Source organism: Acipenser ruthenus, chromosome 29, assembly GCF_902713425.1.
Source record: "Acipenser ruthenus chromosome 29, fAciRut3.2 maternal haplotype, whole genome shotgun sequence".
In the NCBI taxonomy this organism is placed as follows: domain Eukaryota; kingdom Metazoa; phylum Chordata; class Actinopteri; order Acipenseriformes; family Acipenseridae; genus Acipenser; species Acipenser ruthenus.
In genome coordinates this window covers 947,456-970,574 of record NC_081217.1, presented here as the reverse complement: position 1 = coordinate 970,574, position 23,119 = coordinate 947,456, and the positions used below count along the sequence as shown (strand labels likewise).

At 48.1% G+C, this 23,119-nt stretch overlaps 1 protein-coding gene across 3 annotated transcripts in view; it reads right to left on the bottom strand.

Annotated features, from left to right (window-relative positions):
• Window positions 1-1,044: 1,044 nt before the first annotated feature.
• Window positions 1,045-23,119, bottom strand: part of LOC117421096 (protein MTSS 1-like) — a 56,709-nt gene continuing 34,634 nt past the window's right edge. The window contains exons 7-15 of one of the 3 annotated variants that reach the window (XM_059004466.1): window positions 11,106-11,263; window positions 10,771-10,878; window positions 10,498-10,595; window positions 10,155-10,269; window positions 8,897-9,019; window positions 7,767-7,913; window positions 7,185-7,338; window positions 6,811-6,837; window positions 1,045-6,142 (exon numbers count right to left, since the gene is read on the bottom strand). In XM_059004466.1, the coding sequence (XP_058860449.1) occupies window positions 5,277-6,142; window positions 6,811-6,837; window positions 7,185-7,338; window positions 7,767-7,913; window positions 8,897-9,019; window positions 10,155-10,269; window positions 10,498-10,595; window positions 10,771-10,878; window positions 11,106-11,263 (1,796 nt within the window). In that variant the 3' untranslated portion in view covers window positions 1,045-5,276. The remainder of the gene's footprint in view (window positions 6,143-6,810; window positions 6,838-7,184; window positions 7,339-7,766; window positions 7,914-8,896; window positions 9,020-10,154; window positions 10,270-10,497; window positions 10,596-10,770; window positions 10,879-11,105; window positions 11,264-23,119) is intronic. The other 2 variants (XM_059004467.1, XM_059004468.1) reach the window with 2 other exon arrangements.

The following is a 23,119-nucleotide window of genomic DNA, read 5'->3' as shown; positions in this document are numbered from 1 at the left end:
ATAGGCAGGGAGTGTTACTGAACACTACCAACCGGAATGGGTAAATATTCCTGGATACCTGTGGTTACCCAAAGCCAAGCAGAAAGGGGGGTGAGATCATATCAGCATGAGTCATCAGGAAATGTACAGCAAATAACAGCGCCTGGACGTGGCACTTAACCCTGTCCGCAGCTTTCAGAGAAGCAGTGCGTTGATCACAGGGGACCGGAGTCTGAAAGATCGACTTTGGGTTTTTCAGAGCGCTGTAAGCACACAGTAGCGTTGCTCTGGGGACTGGCAATGAGAAATGAGGATGACTCATCCGAGGGTAGAGATTGCACTTCAGCATGCAATGTAGGGCAACATGAAGCACTCAATAACATCAGCAGACTATTTTAAGGTCTTTATATAAACACTTCAGAATGGGTTTTTCCTCTCCCGGCAGTCTTGATCTGACTCAGCGATTCACAACCTTTTCTAAAGGAGAACTGACCAATAGAGGCACATGTATTGTTACTATACTACCCTACTCTATACTATTAGCAGAACATCAAAAGACCACAGTAATTGAAAATGACTGCATGTGATAACAGAGGGGAAGCACCTGAAAAGCATGGCTGTAAATTCACGTGAATTTCAAAAGAATTTAAGAATCCAAATGTGAATAACAAATTTATTTCTTGTTATTTTGTTGTAGTTTTTTTTCCCCAGTTCCTAGGCCACAAATGAGTATTGAATTCAAGTGGAACATCACAAGAATACTAGCCAACAGGAATTCAGAGGGATTGCAGCCATTGTTTTAAAGTGTAAACCTTGTGGTAAAGAAAAACGAAAAACATGTCACTCTTCAGTATTGATAGAGTGTGTTGACTTACTGAATACTGGCTCACTTCCATTTTGGGGTGTTATTGTTTGCCCTTATCCAATATGTTGTTTTCTTCACACACAGTGCCATCGCCTGGTGGAATGCTGTAATTGCAGATCTTGACTTTTTTTTTTGATGGTTAGTTAAATGTTGTGCATGTGATAACCCACAGGACTGAACAAAAGAAACACAAATCAAACTTTTTTTTTTAAACCCACATTCCTTTAATTTAAGTGTGCAGCTTGACTACACACAAGACTCAATTTGAAACATCCTGATAATGTACAATGAAGATACAATTTACAGTGAGAGGTCAACTCTCTTACAAAGCAATATTCATATTACAGGAATACAGGACCTTTCAGAAACAGACACAAGCATCCAAAATACTGTAGCCACTTTCAGCGATGGACAGATCAATGTCCTGAGCAACAGCCGTTTCTTCCTGCAAACCTGCAGTTGCAAAAATAAGCAAGTTGGTAGAACCATCCTAATTTGTATTATTATTAATATGTATTTATTATTTCCTTGTCAAGAAAAAAAAAAAAGAAACTAAAGTTTGGTTTAATGCAACCTCATTTAAGACTTTGGTACCTGCAGTTTACAGAACACATAGAACTTGAGAAATTCTACTTAATTGCACTACAAAAAAAGGGGGTCTGCCACCTTGAAACTGGAGGAGAGCTTCAAGTGCTGTACATTACAGAGCTCGGATCACACCTGCTGATGCCCTGCCTCTGTGCTCAATGCTTTCATAGATCATTATGTCCCTCATGGTGTGGAGAGGGGGGTGTGGCCCTCAAGTTAAAGAAATGTGGGCTACGTTCTCTGATATTTATTAGAATGTCTTGTTGATTTCAGGAACCAGACAGCACTGAAGATTTAACCAAAGGCTGTCCAGAACAGCGGAGTGCTCTTGGGATTCTCCAGAGCGCTCCGGTCAGGAGCTTGAAGACACAGATGAGCCCCTGCAGGTCCAGCTCGAGGACAGTGGCTCTGCGAGCCGGAGTCCCACTCATAGGGCTGGTGCGTTAAACACCTTCGGTGTGTACAGAGCTATTATTCACACTCAGCAATCTCTCCCCAGGTGAGCAGTATTCAGAGAGTCCCTCTGTTAGAATAGAACTCCAACACTCATGAGCTTTTAAAACACAAGACAGACACAGACCCCCCCCCCCCCAGTTTAGAAAGGTAAAAGCTAGCTCTGGATTGCTGAGGGTTAATTTTGATAATCTCCCTCGTGTCCAGCAGGATTTCTGAGCCCAGCCTGTGCCTCACACTCCCTGCTCATGGGTGAGCCCGATACCTCCTGGAGCACGAGTGAATTCAGAAGGTAGAGGCAGGAGTCACAGGGGTGGAAAACAAAGTGGCGAGGGACTGCGGTACTATTGTTCGGTTTGCTGTTTGTTTAAAAGGGTTGGTTATTGCATATGAGTGTGTCTGATAATGAGAAAGCAGACACGTACAGCCAATGGAATCTGAACACAGATACCTGTGCTGGACATACCTGAACTGAAGCATCACTCAACACTGCTTTATACAAGAAAGGAGGGGGCAAAGTCTGCCAGTCCAGCTGGGCTTCAAGCTCCTGCAGCTAAATTAAAACAAGTCTAGTCTAGAAGAGAGCTGCAAATCAGCATGCAGGAAATCCAGAACAAAACTAAAGAAATGCCTGAGAGATTTGCCCAATTTAATTCTAAAATATCTCTCTCTGTATATATCTTTTTATCCGATACAAACGCAGACGCCGCCTTCTCTGTTTAATGAACGCTAGATATCTGACCAGCTTCTCTCTACTCCTTTCCAAGAACAGCAAGAGACAAAAAGTGTGCAGCCCCAGATCCTGCCGATCAGAGCTAGCTTCCAAACACGCATATTTTCCTCTGTGTGTAACTCGGTCCACATTCAACCAGCTATCTTCACTGGCAACTTTACAATGCAGTCTTTAACCCTTTCAAACAAAGTTTACACTGAAATGCGTTGGTTTGAAGGTTTAACCCCTGTGCTTGTGCCTAACAATAAACAAGGTGCAAGATAACATTGCAGGTCAACGTGCGAGAGTGTGGAGTGGAGGAGAGGGTTCTCTAAAGCTCTTATTTAGAAGAGGTGGAATGTGTTTCAATTCTATGCTACACTTCAAAGCAATTCTCCATACTTCCATATAAAAAATGGAGAAACAGGAAACGGCTCTGCATTCCTTTCACAATGTAGATCAGTTAGCCGTGGGTAATACAGCACCTGAATCTCCATGGTGATGCAGATTAGAAAGGATCATGAACGGCTATACGTGCCCTGATCCTGAACCAATCTGTCTGCCCAGGCGCCACACTGCAGGCCTCTACAGAGACATGGCTGAGGAGCTCAACAGCTGCAGTGGACCGACAGCATGCTGGAGTAAGCCACCGTGTCATTGCCCATCGTGACCCTGCTGCAATCCTGTTACCCCACACCGTGACCCTGCTGCAATCCTGTTACCCCACACCGTGACCCTGCTGCAATCCTGTTACCCCACACCGTGACCCTGCTGCAATCCTGTTCCTGGTCAGCACACTCTCACAGCACATCACTGCTGGTTCTTTGAGTAGTCCTGTGTCTTACGGTCTACAGTAAATATAATAAAGAAGACATGCTGCTCCTTCAGCTCCTGAATGAACCACACCCTCCCCTCTGTTAAAATCGGCTTCCTCAGCAAGGAGACGCCAGCTGCACCGGCTTTACCACCGAAAGCCGTAACTCAGGGAATCACTGCTATCAGACCGTTCTACCAGTCTGTCAATGCAAAGGTGAAGCAGCTGATAAGCGAGGGCACAAAGGCTCAATCAATGACTAAATGAGCACACAGCTTATTTCCTGCATCATAGGAGATATCCTATTTGGCAGCAACTACAAAGGCTGTTTGAAAAACTCCCACCGCCTTTACTGAACTAGGTGAGCCCTGATGATGTTGTGTGGAATGAAGTGGAGTAAAGCAAACTTCAAATTGAGACACGCAAAGGCACAGGGGGGCATTTTCAAAGCTCTTTACTCCAAAGTGTTAATTACAAAATAATCAGAAAATTGCTGTACTTAATACCCGATACTTAATACATTTAGAACTTTACGACCTTAAAAAGAAAAAAAAAAATGTTCATGCTGTTGGGTGAAAAACTGAAAATAAACCCCTTAATAAATTTGCAAAAGTAAAAAAAAACAAAAAACAGCATGTATAATGTTCATGTGGACTCCGCACTGCAACATCTAGGTATTCTTACATTTCAGCACACTGCTTCGTGCCAGGCACTAGGAAGCATCTCATGTTAACCACACAGTGTGAAAGCATGGCAGGCACTGTTACAGTCTGTCCAGCCGGACTGCCAGCTCTCACTGAACCCATCACACAGCATGCCGAGGGAAAAACTCTTTGCTATCGGAAAGTGAACTATGCGATTGTTTTTTTTCTTTTTTTGTTGCAGCCACGCTGGACAGTATATGCAATCTGCTGCATGCGCCTGCAACTCCCTCTCCCATGCACCACGGTCTTAATGAACTGCTGCAGCAGCTGACAAACCTCTCTGCGTGCGGTGCTGATCAGCACATGTGGAGTTGTACAGGCTCGTTCGGGACGCTCCCTGAGGATGCTGGGACAGGCAGCCAGCAGCACAGTGACGTTTAACAGCCCAGCAGGAGGACTCCACTTATTCAGATGGGTGCCCTTCAGATTCAATGCCAAGGGCTTCTCTCCTTACATTACCTAGTCAAGGAGACTAGATGCTCTGCTATAAAATGGGTAGCTTTTAAAAATGTTTTGCTCATTACCTGTATTTATATATATGGGGAGATCTGCAAAAAAGCTTCTTTTTTTTTTAAAACATGAAAAGATGCCAGTGCTATTTAGTTTAATAAAGAACAAAACAACAAAACAAGCACGAGCAAACGAAACACAATGAAGCACAGAGTGATGAGCTGCTATATACAAACGATGCGCTGATCTGCTAAGAGAGCCGAGACGCATGCTAAAATAAGACACTGTGCTAGGAAGCAAGGCAGATTTTTTTTTTTGCAATATAAACATATAATCGTACACTTTAAATCAAGCATTGTTCAGTCTTTGTCATTTCAAAACATATCCTTAAACCAAAAAACAAAAACAACTCCAACTTTTAAGCATCCACCGGTATATATATATATATCTTATTTTTAATTTTTTCCTGTTTGTTTTATTAATTTATTAACTTATTTATTTACTATCCCAAATTCAGTCCAGCAGTCAACAGTGAAAACACTGGAAAAGGAGGACGTGTTAAAAGGTGGTACACCAAACGAGTGAAAACCATCTTAAAAGAGGAGGAAAAAAATGAGAGAACTTTTTTTTAAACTTCCAAACAATATTAAGAAAGCCAAGCTTCATTCTTTCTCTCTCTCTCTGTACACACACACACACTATCCCAGCTCGTTAATTAGCCTGGTTGAGGGGGGGGTTGATCTGCGGTGCTGACCTGTCGTTGGTCAGTGTTTTGCGTAGCCGCACTCCGCGCCGGATCATGCTCAGCATGTCACTGCCGGACGGCTGTACAGCTGCTGGTGGAGGAGGTGGTTCGGTGGACAGGGAGTTGGTGACGATGGGGTACTGTGCCTCCGAGGGGCACCGGGCTGGGACATGCTGCTGGTGGTTCTGGCTGTGCTGTGCATGCTGCTGGTGGTTCTGGCTGTGCTGTGCAAGCTGCTGCTGCTGCTGGTTCTGGCTGAGCAGTGCATGCTGCTGCTGCTGCTGCTGATAGTGAAGCTGCTGCTGTTGCTGCTGATGGTACTGAAACTGCTGCTGCCTGTTCATGGTGTACAGCTGGTCCGTGCTGCCGTGTGCCTGGCTGGGGATGAAGGAGTAGTAGGGCGAGGAGATGGTGCTCAGGCTCTGCGTGGAGGTGCAGAAGCTGTTCTTCATGTGGACCAGCTCGTCACTGCCGCTGCGCCCTGCCCCCAGCGTGTCCTTGCCCGTCCCAGAGGAGGAGGCGGCGGGAGGGGGGGCCTTCATGGGCACCTGGGGGGTGCAGATGGGGATGGGCACGCCTCCACTGAGGGTGCCCCGGCGGAAGGTGGGCTTGCTGGAGGGCTTGCGGCGGATGGTGGCCACGTGTGGCGAGCGGACGATGGGCTCGGGGTCGGCCAGCAGGCTGACGGTGGACGCGGGCCGCTTGCTCTGGAACATCTTGCGGTAGTTGAGGCTGATGTCGCTGTGGCGAGGGATGGTGGAGGACTTGTCGAAATCCACCTGGTCACGGAGCTCCTCCCCTCCGTGCAGGGAGATGGAGTCATAGTCTGCAACTGAGGAGGAGGAGAAGGAGGAAGAGGAGGGATCAAATAAGGAACAGTACAGACATGGGGCAGTTTGTTCATGTAACCTCGACAGGGCTAAATCTCGGTGCTTGTTAATAGTAAGAGTTGATTGAAACAAATCTGCATTTGTTCAGAGGAGCAAAAACCATTCTGAGACCTCAAGTAGAAAGCTGCATCTTCAGCAATAATGATCCTTAAGGGACAAGGTACGAGATCACAATTCCAATTGCTGCCATAAAGACTGGGTGGCTTGCTTTCAAACTGTGCCAAGCCAAGCTCAGTGGTGCCAACTAATGGGTACAAATAAATAATGCACTGTACCAAAGAGCAGCGCCCTGGGAAGCATCCACAAGGGCAGTGCAGCTTCCAGCCTGCCTGGTACTGGACCTGAATCAAGCCGGGAGCTCAAAGCAACGGGCTGAACCTTAACTAGCAGGCTGATTCATCCCCATGTTGAGTCATTACGGAAACAGAGCCTTGTTTGTTGACATTAGGCAATCCTGTTCAAATACTTCAATTTCTTAATCCATCGGCAAACAAGCCATTAGGTTTCAAAGGACAATGCTTTACTTCCAATGACCACACAGCCCTTGTACTCAACAACGGTGCATCAAAATAAAAAACTAAGATCTGGAACACAGGTAAAAGAAACCTACCATAAAGAAGAGGCTCTTTCTTTACGGCTGAAAAAGAATTTAAAATGATATTTTACTTCTTTATTAACTGAAAACGCGCTTTAATAAAATAAATAAAAAAACACATCTAGGTATAACATGTCAATCAACTGCCTAGTTATTACCAACTAATTAAATTGATGTTGCTACTTACGACAATTCAAAACATACAAAATACATGCAAGCATGTGTCTGTATATCTCTGTATGTATGTATTATTTCTGCTTGCATAGTAACTGTGTGGAATGATTTGATCGTTGAATTGTTATTGTATTGATCATGCACTTGGGTCTCACTGCACTGCTCTCTGGGGCAGGGGTCTGTGAAGCAGCAGAACTCTTTCACTACAGACTGACCGTGCGAGGGGATGGTGTCCTCGGAGCAGGACGGCGTGGTGGTCTGGGTGCTGTAGCCGCTGGAGCAGTGCAGGGAGTCCCGGCTGCTGCGCGGCGCGTCCGAGTTCAAACCCTGCCCAAGAGCCAGGGCCAGCTGCTCACGGGCCGTGTGCGGCTGCATGGAAACACAGAACAGACGGGTCACGGCGGGAAGATGGGTCACTGAGACATGGACATTATCAATGTGTACCCCAACCTCACCTCCCTTCAAATCATGCCTTTACAGAAATACCAACTCTTCATACTTCTATTGAAGCAATTCCTGCACTTACACCATTCACCAATTCAGTATATAGAGGAAATAGGCCACCACTGCCATCTGGTGGTCATTTCCAGCACTTCACCCACACCACAATCTCATGAGTACCCTCAAGGTTGCAGACTGCGGGTTCATTCACTGTGTCTTTTTAAACCCTTTGCTCACCAGCAGAGGAATTATTTGGGCTCCATATTACAAGAAATAAAAAAATATCAACATGATCCTTGTCTGTAACGAAAGGGTCCACACCCCCCCACTCTGTTGGGTTCTCTCGCTCGGGGTACCTTGCACGAGGTGGAGGTAGTCATCGCTCGGGGCCGCTCCATGCCCTGTGTGTATGCGTTCTGCGGGGGGGGCATGGCAGTGCCGTTCTCGCTGCCAGGACAGGACGATCCCAGCTTCTGCTGCAGGCTATTCATCAACAGCTGCTCCTGTTTTACAAAGAAAGCAAGCAATGGAAAATAAACGATTTACCCTGAAATCAGATTCCTTCACACCACGGCTCAGCCTGGACCTGGGATGGGAACAAGATACACAAAACAGAAACAAATGACCCCGGATTAGCAGAGGGTAGATCAGGATAAGGAGGAGAGCAGGAGAGCACTGAGGTTTCAGGCTCTCCGCACAGATATGACCGAAAGCGATGCCGAAAAAGTCCCGGGCTTGGTATAATTATACATGCTTACTGCAGGGACCTAGAATTTCCACAGGGTGGAGCCCCCCCACACACACACACACACAACACGTCCCATTACAGCAGCTCCATCCATACAGAGAAGGGAGGGCTGGAGGATGCAGGCTCATCTCCACAGACAGTCCAGCCCCAGGTGTATTGCAGGGGCTCAGAAGTTTTAGCATGCCTGGCAGGAGGAGGTGGGGGTGCACGGACTCCACAATGACCACGGAATGCATCCACGTTTATAAGCTTATCCTCACAGATATTTCAAAGAGCTGCCCATACTTCACTAGACAGCCATTGCATTGCAGTTTCAACCATTTCCCACTAGGAGCTCGATTGCTCATATTTGGAGTTTTGCAAGACACTCCCTAGAGGTCACTAATTAAAAGCATGATCACATTTTTTACCCTACTACTTTTTTTTCGTGATCTGTGTTCAGTCTGTGTTGAGGTCTCTCTGACCGGCAATCGCCGTTGTTTGAAAAGGATTGAACTGCTATTCAATGGGAGTGTTTGTACCCGCCACCTGGAACCAGCTTGAACACAAAGAGGTAGAAACAGATCTCGCACAGGGACGAAGCAGCACACAAAGACATGCAGGGGTAAAAACGATAGGAAGAACATCGACATGAGCCTCCACAGAGACACACACACTGCACCACAGACAGGCAGGCAGACTCAGGGACAGGGAACAGGGCGTGCAGTAGAGTGGTACCGAGGTTGTCGTGGTTATCACCTTGCAGAGAGCTGCAGAGCCTGGCCCAGCCGCCGAGCCCGAGCCCAGTGAGGTAGGGGAGCCGCACTCACTAAGCGACCTGCAGGCTTCAGAGGCCTCGGAGGAGACAGAGCTGGCTGACCGCTGCGGGGGTCAGGAGGGGGGGGGGGGGAGTAAAAAGAGGGGCGGTGGAATGGAGAAGGGAGAAATACGTTTGTAAACCTGGACACTGTTTTAAATTCATAATAGTGATTAAAAAGAAGCTTTTTATTTTCTTGACTTGACTACAACTTTATAGCTTTAAGTGCCCCACCTACTGTACCTATTAAGTTAATTCATTTTTTTTAAATTAGAACAGGTCTCCAGGAATCAAAATTCGAACGACGTGTTTCTGGAGGACTGCTTTGCAGCTGCACGCATGTAAAAATGCTAACGAGTGAAATACTGCAGGAGTCAGAGCTGTGGTGAAGGAAGCATGGATAATTAAATGATTTAATATTGAAAAACCTGAACGGAAAACTGAACGAATCCAACCGAATACACAGGAGAAAATACTAGTAAAAGGCACTTTTCAAACTTACCGCTTACACTCGACTGATTACTGAATTTACATATAAAACTACAGGATTCATGAGTAATTAGTTCCATCAAGAACGTAAGATTGATTAACTCCGAGTTAGAAGCCACACAGACAAACTGACTTTTACAAAGACAACAATTCCACTAGACACAAGTATACAGGGCGATGCAGAGAGATACGGGGAGAAACGCATGTGATCAGCAGGGAGGTCGTGACCAGGAGCCTCGCTCAGTCATGAGCCGTTTGTCACATGCACTACAGCATCGACCCCATTCATTCAAAACCATTCGAGATTTCAAGAGATTGCTCACTCACAATCAGCAGCAGTCGGAAGGGGTGCAGGAATACAAGCAGACAGAAAACAGTGAGAGAGCAGCAGCTAACAGAGTGGCGAGGAGGCAGGGCTGGGCAGGGCACTCCTCCATCCGAGGAACACTTCAGATTGAAAAGGTTTTGAAACAGCCTCCTCGGCCGAGACCCTCCAGAACACATGTAGGAAAGTGAATTGAGCTCCGATCAGCTGATGAGCAGCCCTCATTATAGGAGGGAGAGAGGACCTCTTTCACCCTGTCTGTCTACAGCACTAATCACTGCCTTGCTTAAGTAAGGGAACATTCAGAGATCAAAATAGGAGTTACATCCACAGCTATAACACGTAGAAATACTTCAGAGAAGGGGAGGGGAGGGGCAGGGCTGTACCTGGCTGCCCCCGTCGGGGATGCTGGTGGAGGGAGGCCGCAGGTGGATTCCCTCCAAGGAGCTGGAGATGGAGTCCAAGGATGGAACGTGCCGGATTGAGGAATTCTGGTAGGTGCTGTGCAAGAAAAGAAGAAGAACGCATTGAAGACCTTCACGGGGCACGAAGCACAACTGCATTTAAACTCATGAAGACCATTACCTGCGCTGGATACAAAGTCAAAAACTGATAGCCAAATGTACGATCCTCTCTTGCAAGCTATAACAAATCTTTACACAGCAGCCAATGCGCTGTTCAGCTGCACAGCGTGCCTCCACCCTGCCGGCCACTAGGGGTCCCCCTCACCTGCTGATGCTGCCCTTGCGGGACATGGTGTTGCTAGGAGATGCGGGCGGGGTCTGGTAGGTGTAGTTGTAGTCAGAACCTTTCAGATCCAGAATCACCTGAAGGGGGCGACAAACACACCATGAGATCAGAGGCTGGAACACTGGAGAAGCAAGGTTACAGAAACTATAGAAACGACGTTCCTGTGATAACACAGGCAGCTCTTTTTGTAATTGCCGACGACATGAGCAAAGAAGCCAAGGCAGATGGGGTCCCGTCTCTCCTCGTACTCACCTGCTCGCTGGCCAGGGGCAGTTTGCTGGGCTCCATGGTCAAGGTCGTCAGGTCCTCCAGGATAGTCTGCAGGTGGGTGACCTCTCCCAGCATGCCGATCTCCTCGTCCTGAAAACAGAGCAGGCACAGGATTGATGTGTGTGTGTGTGTGTGTGTGTGTGCATGTATATATATATATATATATATATCTGTCATGCCAGGAAGTTCTGACAATTTTTTTCCTAGAAAGACCAGCACACATTGAATGTTGTGAATCCTCCTTTAAGAATCCCAGTATTCCTGCAGCGATGGACCGCTTTGATTCTGCAGCAGACAGACTGACGGGACTCACTCACCAGCACTGGTTTGAGCATGGAGACGAAGGAGCAGAATCTCCCTCGCTCCTCGATGAGCGCCCGGCACACGGCCCGCTTCTCCGTCTCCTCCAGCAGCATGTACTTGTCATTGACATCCTGCAGAGCGCCTTCCAGCTGCATTCGTGCATCATCCTTCCCTGGAGTGAGAGAGGGGCAGAGCACACAGTCAAACAGGGCCAGCACAGCCATGATACAGCCAGGATTCAAACCCAAGAGAGAGGGGCAGAGCACACAGTCAAACAGGGCCAGCAAAGACATGATACAGCCAGGGTTCAAACCCAAGAGAGAGGGGCAGAGCACACAGTCAAACAGGGCCAGCACAGCCATGATACAGCCAGGATTCAAACCCAAGAGAGAGGGGCAGAGCACACAGTCAAACAGGGGCCAGCACAGCCATGATACAGCCAGGATTCAAACCCAGCAATGAAGAGAATGGGCCGAGGGGAGTAAAAACAGACCGAACGTTTCAATTCAAGGGCCACAAGAGGTTATAAAACTGCAATAGTACAGGCTCTCAATACCCCTACCAGACAGGCTCTCACAAGCAATGCTGTCTCTTTACAACACTGCGTCTGTTTAATCTGCGTCCTACAAAGGGCCAACAGAGCAGTGTGCAGACTTCAACCACCAGGTGGCAGCAGCAGCTCAGTCTTCATCCCGTCCCTGTTTTTAAGGTTCACTGTGAATGCCCCCTCCCTGGAACTGCAGCATGGGGTCTGGTTAGGACCTTGCAGAGAGGTCTGGGGGTTGACTGCAGTGAAGAGCAGGCTGTGTGGGGGGGCTTCAACCGCAGGACAGCTGGGAACAGCTGCTCAACTCATCTCCTGATACACAGCCACGCACTGGCCCAGAAACGCCTGACCACTTTACAAAAAAAAAGAGACTGCATGCCTTCCTGCAGAAACCCTGCTCCATGCACTTTGCTCAGTCACTGTGCTCTGTTTTAGGAGAGTTGTTCCTCAGCAAACACTTGACTGTACACAGATTATTTATTAAAAGCTTGGCTGACAGTGCTGTGACTGTTCAGCGTGGGGGCGTGCATACTGGACATTTGTTTTTTTTTAGTAGCAGGACTCATCAAAAATAAAAAGCGTAGGTTTTGCTATCATGTGTTTCCTTGAGTTGCTACAACCTGACCGACAACAGCCGGTACAGTGCATATAGTGTGTGCAGCTCCCTCCAGACCCAGCCGGTACAGTGCATATAGTGTGTGCATCTCCCTCCAGACCCAGCCGGTACAGTGCATACAGTGTGTGCAGCTCCCTCCAGACCCAGCCGGTACAGTGCATATAGTGTGTGCAGCTCCCTCCAAACCCAGCCGGTACAGTGCATATAGTGTGTGCAGCTCCCTCCAGACCCAGCCGGTACAGTGCATATAGTGTGTGCAGCTCCCTCCAAACCCAGCCGGTACAGTGCATATAGTGTGTGCAGCTCCCTCCAAACCCAGCCGGTACAGTGCATATAGTGTGTGCAGCTCCCTCCAGACCCAGCCGGTACAGTGCATATAGTGTGTGCAGCTCCCTCCAGACCCAGCCGGTACAGTGCATATAGTGTGTGCAGCTCCCTCCAAACCCAGCCGGTACAGTGCATATAGTGTGTGCAGCTCCCTCCAAACCCAGCCGGTACAGTGCATATAGTGTGTGCAGCTCCCTCCAAAACAAGCTGCACAGACTCAGCACAGCAGAAACCACAAGCGTTTTACACCACTCTGCCAAATTCAGGGCACTTATGTAATGATACGAGTAAAAACAGAAGGGTCTTTGACTTACAAAGTATGTCAGGGCTGGATGAAAGAAGAGAGATTGTGGAAGAGCCCTGGCACTGCATGTCGTAACAGCTGCACAACACAGCTCTCTCCCAAACGGCAGCCAGGTCCTCTCCACAAGGACATGCACTCTGTGTCCACCTTGACCGTTAACAGTCCATTACACGCGGTCAAATACTTGGGTGGGTGAGCGTGCGAGTGTATAATTATAGCACTAATCAATCGGTAATTCATTTGACGGATGTAAGCAGCTTTATCTTCACTAAACTCTGTGTGAAAGAAAGCTTTTGCCAGTTCGGGACACATTGTTCGTGTGCGGTTCCAGATGTTTAAGACGCTATCCATTCCTGAAAAAGGGCTACAGCTCTTCACTGTTCCTCTAAATAACCTACATTGCTTTCTGGGGATTCAGTGTGAAATAAACCTAAACTCGTTCTTCAAACACTTAGCCTGCATAGTGATCTTTCTTGTCCAAACTATTATGAAGTCCACATAAATGCTCCACCTATCTTTACAGTATGGATGACAAATTCGTTCTTAGGCCAGTTGCCAATGTAACCGGAGGCCTGACCTCAAACATTAACCAACTGATGAAAGACCAGCCGTTCATCTGAACACCGAAACTCCTCAAGGAAACCAAAGCGCAAGGTCAGGAAGTTAAACGTGTTTCTCTAAAGCTTAACTCAGGCAGCAGCTCAATACACAGGTCACCCAAGCAAAGCCAGCCATCTCCACTGATCTCCACTGATCTCCATCTGAAAGAGCTAGTGGAAAATGAGTAATTAAACCGAAAAGAAAAACACAGGAAATGAAGGTCAAAACTTGCCAACCCCCTGAAGAGAAAGAACTGCACCCAGCCCAGCCCCTCCCGGCTCTCCCCATTCATCCTGCTGCCTCAGAGCTCAATCCTGCGAGTGACGGGCTGCTCTGGGACCTCATTTAAAAGAAGGAACGCAGCTCCAGGCTTCCAGCAGGTGTGAGGCTGGGTCCAAGAGGAATGCTGCACCACACACTGACACGTGTGCAGCAGGTGTCCCGGGACAAAACGGGAAGGGTGATGTTCCAGAAAGCAGCCGTCTCAGCCACAGCAGCAGCCTCCCCCACATTCCTGTGAACAAACGGCAGGGATGGAAACAACACTCCCATTGCACAGCAGCTTGATCCGTTCCTGGTTTCACCACGAGTTTAATAAGACACACCCCCCGAGCTTGTTACCTGTACGCTGTGGCTAATCAAGCTCGTAGTAAAACCTGGAATGGATGAAACTGCTGTGCAACAGGGGTCCGATTGCCATCCCTGAACGTGCCCTGAAGGGGGCTCAAATATTCACAGCAGCAGGGAGAGCACCAGTCTGTCTGCTCAAACCTGCTCCTCACGCTGCAGCTAAACCGCACCTCCTGCCCCCCAGCACTCCCTTCAGTCTCAGCACAACATCTCTCCGTCTTAAAAAGAGAGCCGCCCGGAAGACAGGGAGGGCGAGAGCAAAGGGCACACAATGAATGACATTCTAGCATTTATTAAGCAAAGCAGGAGATTTAATCAGCTTGAAGAGGTTTGTTTACTGGAATAAGGCAAGCCAAGTGCAGCCATGTGTTAAGATTTGACACATCACATGACAGGACTACAGCACCGGGGTGAACAGTGGGAGCTTTCTTCAGCCACGGATTTCTGTCAACACTAACACTCGGAGGTTGCAGGGCATTTGCTCCTGTGTTCCAGCGAGGCTCTAGCGGCGAGCTAACAGTGTTTTTATTTGACGCAATTTGCCAGCAGCCCGAACTAAGCAGCAGCCACTGTACTCCTGGAAAACGTGAGCCGCCACACAGAGCCGCATCTAGGAGGGTGTCAGCTTATCGCTGGACTTGCTCGGCGCTCTCAAGTGAAACTCGTGTCTGCTTGAGGCAGCCTCTCAAGGCAGGAGAAGGGTCACAGTGAAGGAAACTGGAGATGCTTTTAATGAACCCTTTCATGCATGGGGACGGATTCAAAACACAAAACGATCTTCTGTGGGGACATGTGGAAGATGCAAATAACTTCCTACAATTTTTTTTGGTGCTTTTTCTTCCAGAAATAATTCGTTTTTGACTTGAACAAAGGCCCTTGGAACTCAGAGGCCCAATGAAATCACATGAACTGGGCAGTGTGCACACTCCTTTTGGATTGTGGGACACTGCACTGTGGAGCACTAGAAGATTATAAAAAAGATACAGCATTCAAATATCTTGTGCGTTTTACACAAGCTCATAGTAATTCCAGCTTGTCTCTTCTTCCAGGAATCTCAAAGTATTCCCTGACAAATCCCCGACAGTGCATGAGATAAATAACCCGAATGTATCAGCTGCTTCATTTAGAAATGTCACTGAAGATCTGCTGCTGTTTAGATCAACTGAATAAAAAAATAAAAAAAACACAAAACACACACTACACTGAACTCTCCCCCAAACAAAACTGCAGCAGACAGCAGAAAAACTCCCTGACAATGTATTTTATTTTTCTGTTCCGATGCGAGATACCAAAACTAAAAGGACTGCAAACGTAGAAGGAGCTGCTCAGCGACAGACAGGGAGATTCATCAACACATCCCAGCCAGAGGCAGAGCCAGCTGAGCCAGTTCTACCAGTTCAGGATTCCTCCCCCCTGCCCTCCACCCACACAAAACAAGACAGCCACGGTGTCGGGTTTCGTACTGAACCCTGCTGTCCGACTGCAGCCTCACAATGTTTCATGCAACGAGAAAGAGCAAACTTCTCAAAGCTTACACTGGCTAACCTCCCAACTCCCTCGACAGGGGCATCCTGTATCTAAACAACCTGTCACAACGAAATGCCTAACACTGCACAACAGTAACTTGAAAAGGATCCGTCTGACCCCGGGAACATGCAAAACCCCTCTTACAACTACAGTCCTTACAGCAACTGGCAAGAGAAAACCCACACATGCTGTATGGTAGCTGCTCTGTGTTTAAAGAAACCTCCGCTTCCACACGGCTCACTTACACCTGAATATTTGCTGTTGAACTTAAGGAATTGTTTTAAATGGAGCGTGACCCTCTGTTTCATGAACACCAGTCAATCTTGTTAATTCAGCGGTTAGAGTGCCTTGAATTCAATGGCTGGGATCTACGGTATAGTAATGCATGAGTATCGAGGTGAGGGGAGATGCTTTTCTGAAATACTAGCTTTGGAGGAGCGACCGACCTGCAAATAGAGATGTACCTGCAGCTGGGGTTCAAACAGGCACAGGATTATTAAACACTGCGACACACACACACACACACACACACACACACACACACACACACACACACACGTCAATTCTAACACTGAGCAAACCTTTCTGCAACGAACAGCAACACAGACACTAAACTAAAGCAAACGCGCTGGGAAGGAATCCCTTGAAATCGCCGTCATATTCGAGAGCCAGCTGCATTTAACGTCCCACCCCAGTGTTTTGAACCATCTGCCTGGCGTGCCAGAGTCCGTGCTTGAGGGCACAGCCGGGCACTGACAAGGGGGGATTCCTCCACCCAGCAACTGTGCAAAGCATTCCAAGCAACAGGAGCTGCCAAGCTTGCCTTTTTCTTTAAATATCCGTGAGTGAGTAAGCCATTGAAGTGCGGGCAGCTTCCAGCAACGACAGGCTTTCCTTTTATCCAATGACTGCAAGTGCTAATCCGTGAATTAAAAATCAATGCATTTATCAATCTGCATCAGCAGCACCTCCAGTTCACACATTGATATCTCTGGACAGCCACGTGATGCTACAGGAAGGACCAATGCCACGCCTCCCTGTTCTGCACACCTATATATGGGGAAGAAGGGGCCTATCGTGCAGCACTACAATCACTGCACACAGGCAGAGTACAGAGATGTACTGGAGCTGCAGGAGGAGGAATACAGCAGCCTACACCAAAGCATGCTTCCATCATCTCTCACTAAATAAACAGCACTGCAACAGGCATATATACAAGGCAAGCTACAACAGATAGCTACATAACTACACGTGCCATCAGGTATGACTTCTTCACTTCAAAAAAACATTTTTGCAAGAAAGTTTCTGTCACGTACTGTTGCTAACTGTTGCTGCCCTTATATGGTTATATTCTCAGCACTGTCATGGCTGTACAATAACAGCAAGTCCCTGCCTGCCGCCTTCATCACTGCTCCACACTGCACTGCTGTTACAAAAGCCTGCTTCTGTGAGCAATGCTGTACTTTCACACAGACAGGCAGACAGCGTCTACAGTACACATCACATTATCTCACAGTTCAGATCCCCCTGCAGAGCTGTTAAAGAAACGGATATACAGTCTGTCACACTGGGCATCTGCACGGCGCAGGCTAAAAACCCAGAGCCGAGAAGACGGGTCGACAGCTCGTCCACGTGTTGTTCTGCAGTTTATTATGTAGCAAATGTCCTTAACACATGTTATCTGGCATCTGTTTCTCTCGGTCTCTCCCTCTCTGAGGGGCCTGCAGTGAATGTTAGAAATTCACAGCCGCTCTCTGTGAGACTGGAGCTCCACGCAGCATCCTGTGAGCAGCATCTCCACGCCTTCTTAGAGACGCTCCACGCACGAAACAGCTTCCTGTGAACTCATTAGAGGGGCTGCGATTGGAACACGTCTTACACAGGCTCTTCCGCATGCGGTGGGTTCCTTTCCCCACTGTCTTACATTAGCACCTTCTCCCCAGAATCACACGCAAACCCTGGCGGAGTCAGGCAACTCGTGAACACACCATCCACTCTCAAGAGAATGGAAGCTCCGCTACTGGAAAAGTATTTAAAAAGTACAAGCCAACCCACAGGAATGGTCATCTGGCAAAGTGTGTGTCTCTGTGTCTCTCTCGTTTAAGGGTTAAACGCTTGTGAACAGTCCTGGGTAATTATAATGGATAGCCTGTTATCTAAAATGAGCTTTAACTAATTGCATGTGCATGCAAGACACACAATCTTTTGTTTTCTAAAAGTACTGCTCTAGTTCTAAAACTAGACTCGACTTGCAGAAGAAGTCAGACAGCGTCCCACATTTCCACTGTCACAAATAGCAGTCTGGACACAGACAATGCTAAATGTAAACCCATGAAAACAGAGATGAGTTATTCATCTCGTATGCAGATACAGTACGCTTGTGGTTGAAATTAAAATTCATTTTCAGCTTGGTTCCCATACAGTATATGAACACTCAGGCTAAACGTCAACTGCAGTAGCCAGATCTGCACATAGAAAGAAAGGAAAGAAAAAGAGAGAGAAAGAAAGAAAGAAAGAAAGAAAGAAAGAGAAAGGAGAGAAAGAAGGAAAGAAAAGAAAACCTTATTTAAATACCACCCTCAATTAGCTTTTCATTAGCATAAGAACACAGGAGAGGCAGAGGCACAGCGAGAGAGGGAGAGGGCTGCTAAATCAATTAGCCAGGTCTGCTCAATTGCATAAACGAGGTCGGCCAGAGGCTTCTTTAGTGGAAAACATCAACTGCATGCATTAAAAGCCTCTGTAGCCTGCCGATCTGTTTGATTGTGCATTTCAAGCCTGACACGTTTCTGCTGAAGCGCCTCTGGGGGTTTCACTCATGTCCTTCGTTACCCAGGTGTGACAGGCTGACGAGCTTCACTGAAAGAGACACACCGGCGTCCCTCTGGGGGTTTCACTCATGTCCTTCATTACCCAGGTGTGACGGGCTGACGAGCTTCATTGAAAGAGACACACCGGCGTCCCTCTGCTCCTCCGTAAACAAGCCACTGGAGGATCGGCACTTTCTCTTGCGCACTTTCTTTCGCATTCTTGTACACCAGCGTTGTCCTGTTCAGTTTAGAATTCCTATATAGATATTCTTTGACCTACTTCACATACTGGGTCTCAGAAATGCTGCCAGACTCTATTCCTGAAGTGTCTTTCTAAAAATATAATGTACAGTACTAGAGTTTGCTGAAAGTAGAACTCGACTGAATGAAGTGACTGCTGTAACTGACTGTCAATCACCTGCGTCCCGCATTGCACCCTTCTCCTAATATTAATATTCCACCTTCACGTCTCACAAGCAGCGCTTCTGAAAGACGCTTCATGTGCCACAGCTGCTTCCCAAATTAGAGATGTGAAATTCAAATGAAACCAGTTCAGTTGTGTTTTCATCCCTCTCACCAGACCTTACGCACTGCAAGAGAGGACAGGACAGGACAGTGACAATTAAATCAATATCCGTCTGAGGAACACTCCGGTTAGACAGGGTCCTCTCTCTCATCAATTCTCCCGTCTCTCACCGAGTTTGATGCCTCGAAGCCCCTAACCACTTCAATAGACCTTTAACTCAAACATATTCACACACAGAACACTAATGAAAAGAAATTATTCAGGCAAAGTACAGCCACTGCAATATAAACACATTCTTTAAACATTTATTACAACCCCCACTGGACATTATCAATGCATTATGAAAAAGAAAAATATGAAAGCCCATCCCTTTTGAATCTGGTGTGACTGAAACCCTCGCCGTACTCCTAAGAAGAAAGGAAACATTAATCTGTTTATCCAGGCTGCCTAGCCAATTTCCAACAGCAATGCTGGCCTCAATACATCCCATTCCTTGGCTTACTCAACACTTCCCATATGCCACCTCATCTCAAAAATCTACCATACAGTATATATGAGAGGGATGGATATAAGACTCCGATTGCATAGCAGCTTCACCCATTCCAGGTTTTACTACGAGCTTCATTAGCCACACAGGTAACACGCCCAGGTGCAGTCTTATTAAACTCATAGTGAAACTAGGAATGGATCAAACTGCTCTGCAATGGGAGTCTTATATCCCTCCCTGCATGGACAGAATTAAGAGGACGACTGGATTCAAACCCAGGAGCAGTCAATGAAAGGCGAGGCTTGAAAACGCTGTGCAGTAACCCCCCTCTGCTGCACAGACAGGGGAGCCCTTTATTAATGCATCCTCTCGGCTTCAAAGGCTGCGATTCAGGAGTGTTGTTTCCCTTGGCCCTGCTGTGTGCACCCTGGAAAAAGCACACAGGGAAACACCAAAACAAACAGAAACCCGGGAGGAACGTTCCTAACTGACCCGACGCAGACTGCGAGGGTGCAGTCGTACTCGCTCTGCTTTTTTCCAGCGAGCGCTGCAGAATTGAACTTGAAATAGATTTTTTGTATGGTTCTTTGTATGGGTTGCAAGGAGGGAAACTGCTGACTGATGCCAAGAAAAACCACGGAGCAGATTAGTCCAGCGCATTCAGAAAATAAGGAAAAAAAAAAACAAGTGATGATCCACAGACTGGGAACTTATTCCCCTCCACCCTCCCACAGCAGACAGGATCGTTCACCCACTATTAAAAGTTTCCTTGAAGTCGTTTTTGAAGTGCTTTCCATAGTGGAGCCGGGCGCTGCGTTTCTGGAAACATCAAACCAACAACTTCCACACTGCAAAGGGGTCTGTTTATATCATAATAAAAACAGCCCTACAGCAAGGCTGCTCACAAGAGTAAGCGCTGTGTTCAACTTTCTAGTACGAGATGATGTCATTAAATGCAAGCCACAGTGCTGAATTACACACAGTGAAACTACAGGACATGGGATTCCCTTTAGAGTGTTCAAGAGCCAGACTGTCTATAAGCTGTGCAATTTGCAAAAAAAAAAAAAAATTCAATTTCAGAATGCCAGATGTAGTCTATTTATAGTCCTGATGGCCAAGGGGTAACCACAGGGGTAAACATACAGTAGAAACCACGTCAGACAGGGCACTCCCTTAGCCTGGCTTTACAAGAACGAGAGACTAACAAGAACAGAGCACAGTGCTAGCATGGCTCCATCACAGCCATTCCCAAGCCTGGCTTTACAAGAGCAGAGCACAGTGCTAGCATGGATCCATCACAGCCATTACCAAGCCTGGCTTTACAAGAACAGAGCACAGTGCTAGCATGGATCCATCACAGCCATTTCCAAGCCTGGCTTTACAAGAGCAGAGCACAGTGCTAGCATGGATCCATCACAGCCATTTCCAAGCCTGGCTTTACAAGAGCAGAGCACAGTGCTAGCATGGCTCCATCACAGCCCTGTCTCTAATCACTTTACTGAACCGCACCCCTCCGAGACCCCGTGTAACCTCACAGCCTCTGTCTCTAATCACTTTACTGAACCGCACCCCTCCGAGACCCCGTGTAACCTCACAGCCCTGTCTCTAATCACTTTACTGAACCGCACCCCTCCGAGACCCCGTGTAACCTCACAGCCTCTGTCTCTAATCACTTTACTGAACCGCACCCCTCCGAGACCCCGTGTAACCTCACAGCCTCTGTCTCTAATCACTTTACTGAACCGCACCCCTCCGAGACCCCGTGTAACCTCACAGCCCTGTCTCTAATCACTTTACTGAACCGCACCCCTCCGAGACCCCGTGTAACCTCACAGCCTCTGTCTCTAATCACTTTACTGAACCGCACCCCTCCGAGACCCCGTGTAACCTCACAGCCTCTGTCTCTAATCACTTTACTGAACCGCACCCCTCCGAGACCCCGTGTAACCTCACAGCCCTGTCTCTAATCACTTTACTGAACCGCACCCCTCCGAGACCCCGTGTAACCTCACAGCCTCTGTCTCTAATCACTTTACTGAACCGCACCCCTCCGAGACCCCGTGTAACCTCACAGCCCTGTCTCTAATCACTTTACTGAACCGCACCCCTCCGAGACCCCGTGTAACCTCACAGCCCTGTCTCTAATCACTTTACTGAACCGCACCCCTCCGAGACCCCGTGTAACCTCACAGCCCTGTCTCTAATCACTTTACTGAACCGCACCCCTCCGAGACCCCGTGTAACCTCACAGCCCTGTCTCTAATCACTTTACTGAACCGCACCCCTCCGAGACCCCGTGTAACCTCACAGCCTCTGTCTCTAATCACTTTACTGAACCGCACCCCTCCGAGACCCCGTGTAACCTCACAGCCCTGTCTCTAATCACTTTACTGAACCGCACCCCTCCGAGACCCCGTGTAACCTCACAGCCCTGTCTCTAATCACTTTACTGAACCGCACCCCTCCGAGACCCCGTGTAACCTCACAGCCCTGTCTCTAATCACTTTACTGAACCGCACCCCTCCGAGACCCCGTGTAACCTCACAGCCTCTGTCTCTAATCACTTTACTGAACCGCACCCCTCCGAGACCCCGTGTAACCTCACAGCCTCTGTCTCTAATCACTTTACTGAACCGCACCCCTCCGAGACCCCGTGTAACCTCACAGCCCTGTCTCTAATCACTTTACTGAACCGCACCCCTCCGAGACCCCGTGTAACCTCACAGCCTCTGTCTCTAATCACTTTACTGAACCGCACCCCTCCGAGACCCAGTGTAACCTCACAGCCCTGTCTCTAATCACTTTACTGAACCGCACCCCTCCGAGACCCCGTGTAACCTCACAGCCCTGTCTCTAATCACTTTACTGAACCGCACCCCTCCGAGACCCCGTGTAACCTCACAGCCCTGTCTCTAATCACTTTACTGAACCGCACCCCTCCGAGACCCCGTGTAACCTCACAGCCTCTGTCTCTAATCACTTTACTGAACCGCACCCCTCCGAGACCCCGTGTAACCTCACAGCCCTGTCTCTAATCACTTTACTGAACCGCACCCCTCCGAGACCCCGTGTAACCTCACAGCCCTGTCTCTAATCACTTTACTGAACCGCACCCCTCCGAGACCCCGTGTAACCTCACAGCCCTGTCTCTAATCACTTTACTGAACCGCACCCCTCCGAGACCCCGTGTAACCTCACAGCCCTGTCTCTAATCACTTTACTGAACCGCACCCCTCCGAGACCCCGTGTAACCTCACAGCCTCTGTCTCTAATCACTTTACTGAACCGCACCCCTCCGAGACCCCGTGTAACCTCACAGCCCTGTCTCTAATCACTTTACTGAACCGCACCCCTCCGAGACCCCGTGTAACCTCACAGCCTCTGTCTCTAATCACTTTACTGAACCGCACCCCTCCGAGACCCCGTGTAACCTCACAGCCTCTGTCTCTAATCACTTTACTGAACCGCACCCCTCCGAGACCCCGTGTAACCTCACAGCCCTGTCTCTAATCACTTTACTGAACCGCACCCCTCCGAGACCCCGTGTAACCTCACAGCCCTGTCTCTAATCACTTTACTGAACCGCACCCCTCCGAGACCCCGTGTAACCTCACAGCCTCTGTCTCTAATCACTTTACTGAACCGCACCCCTCC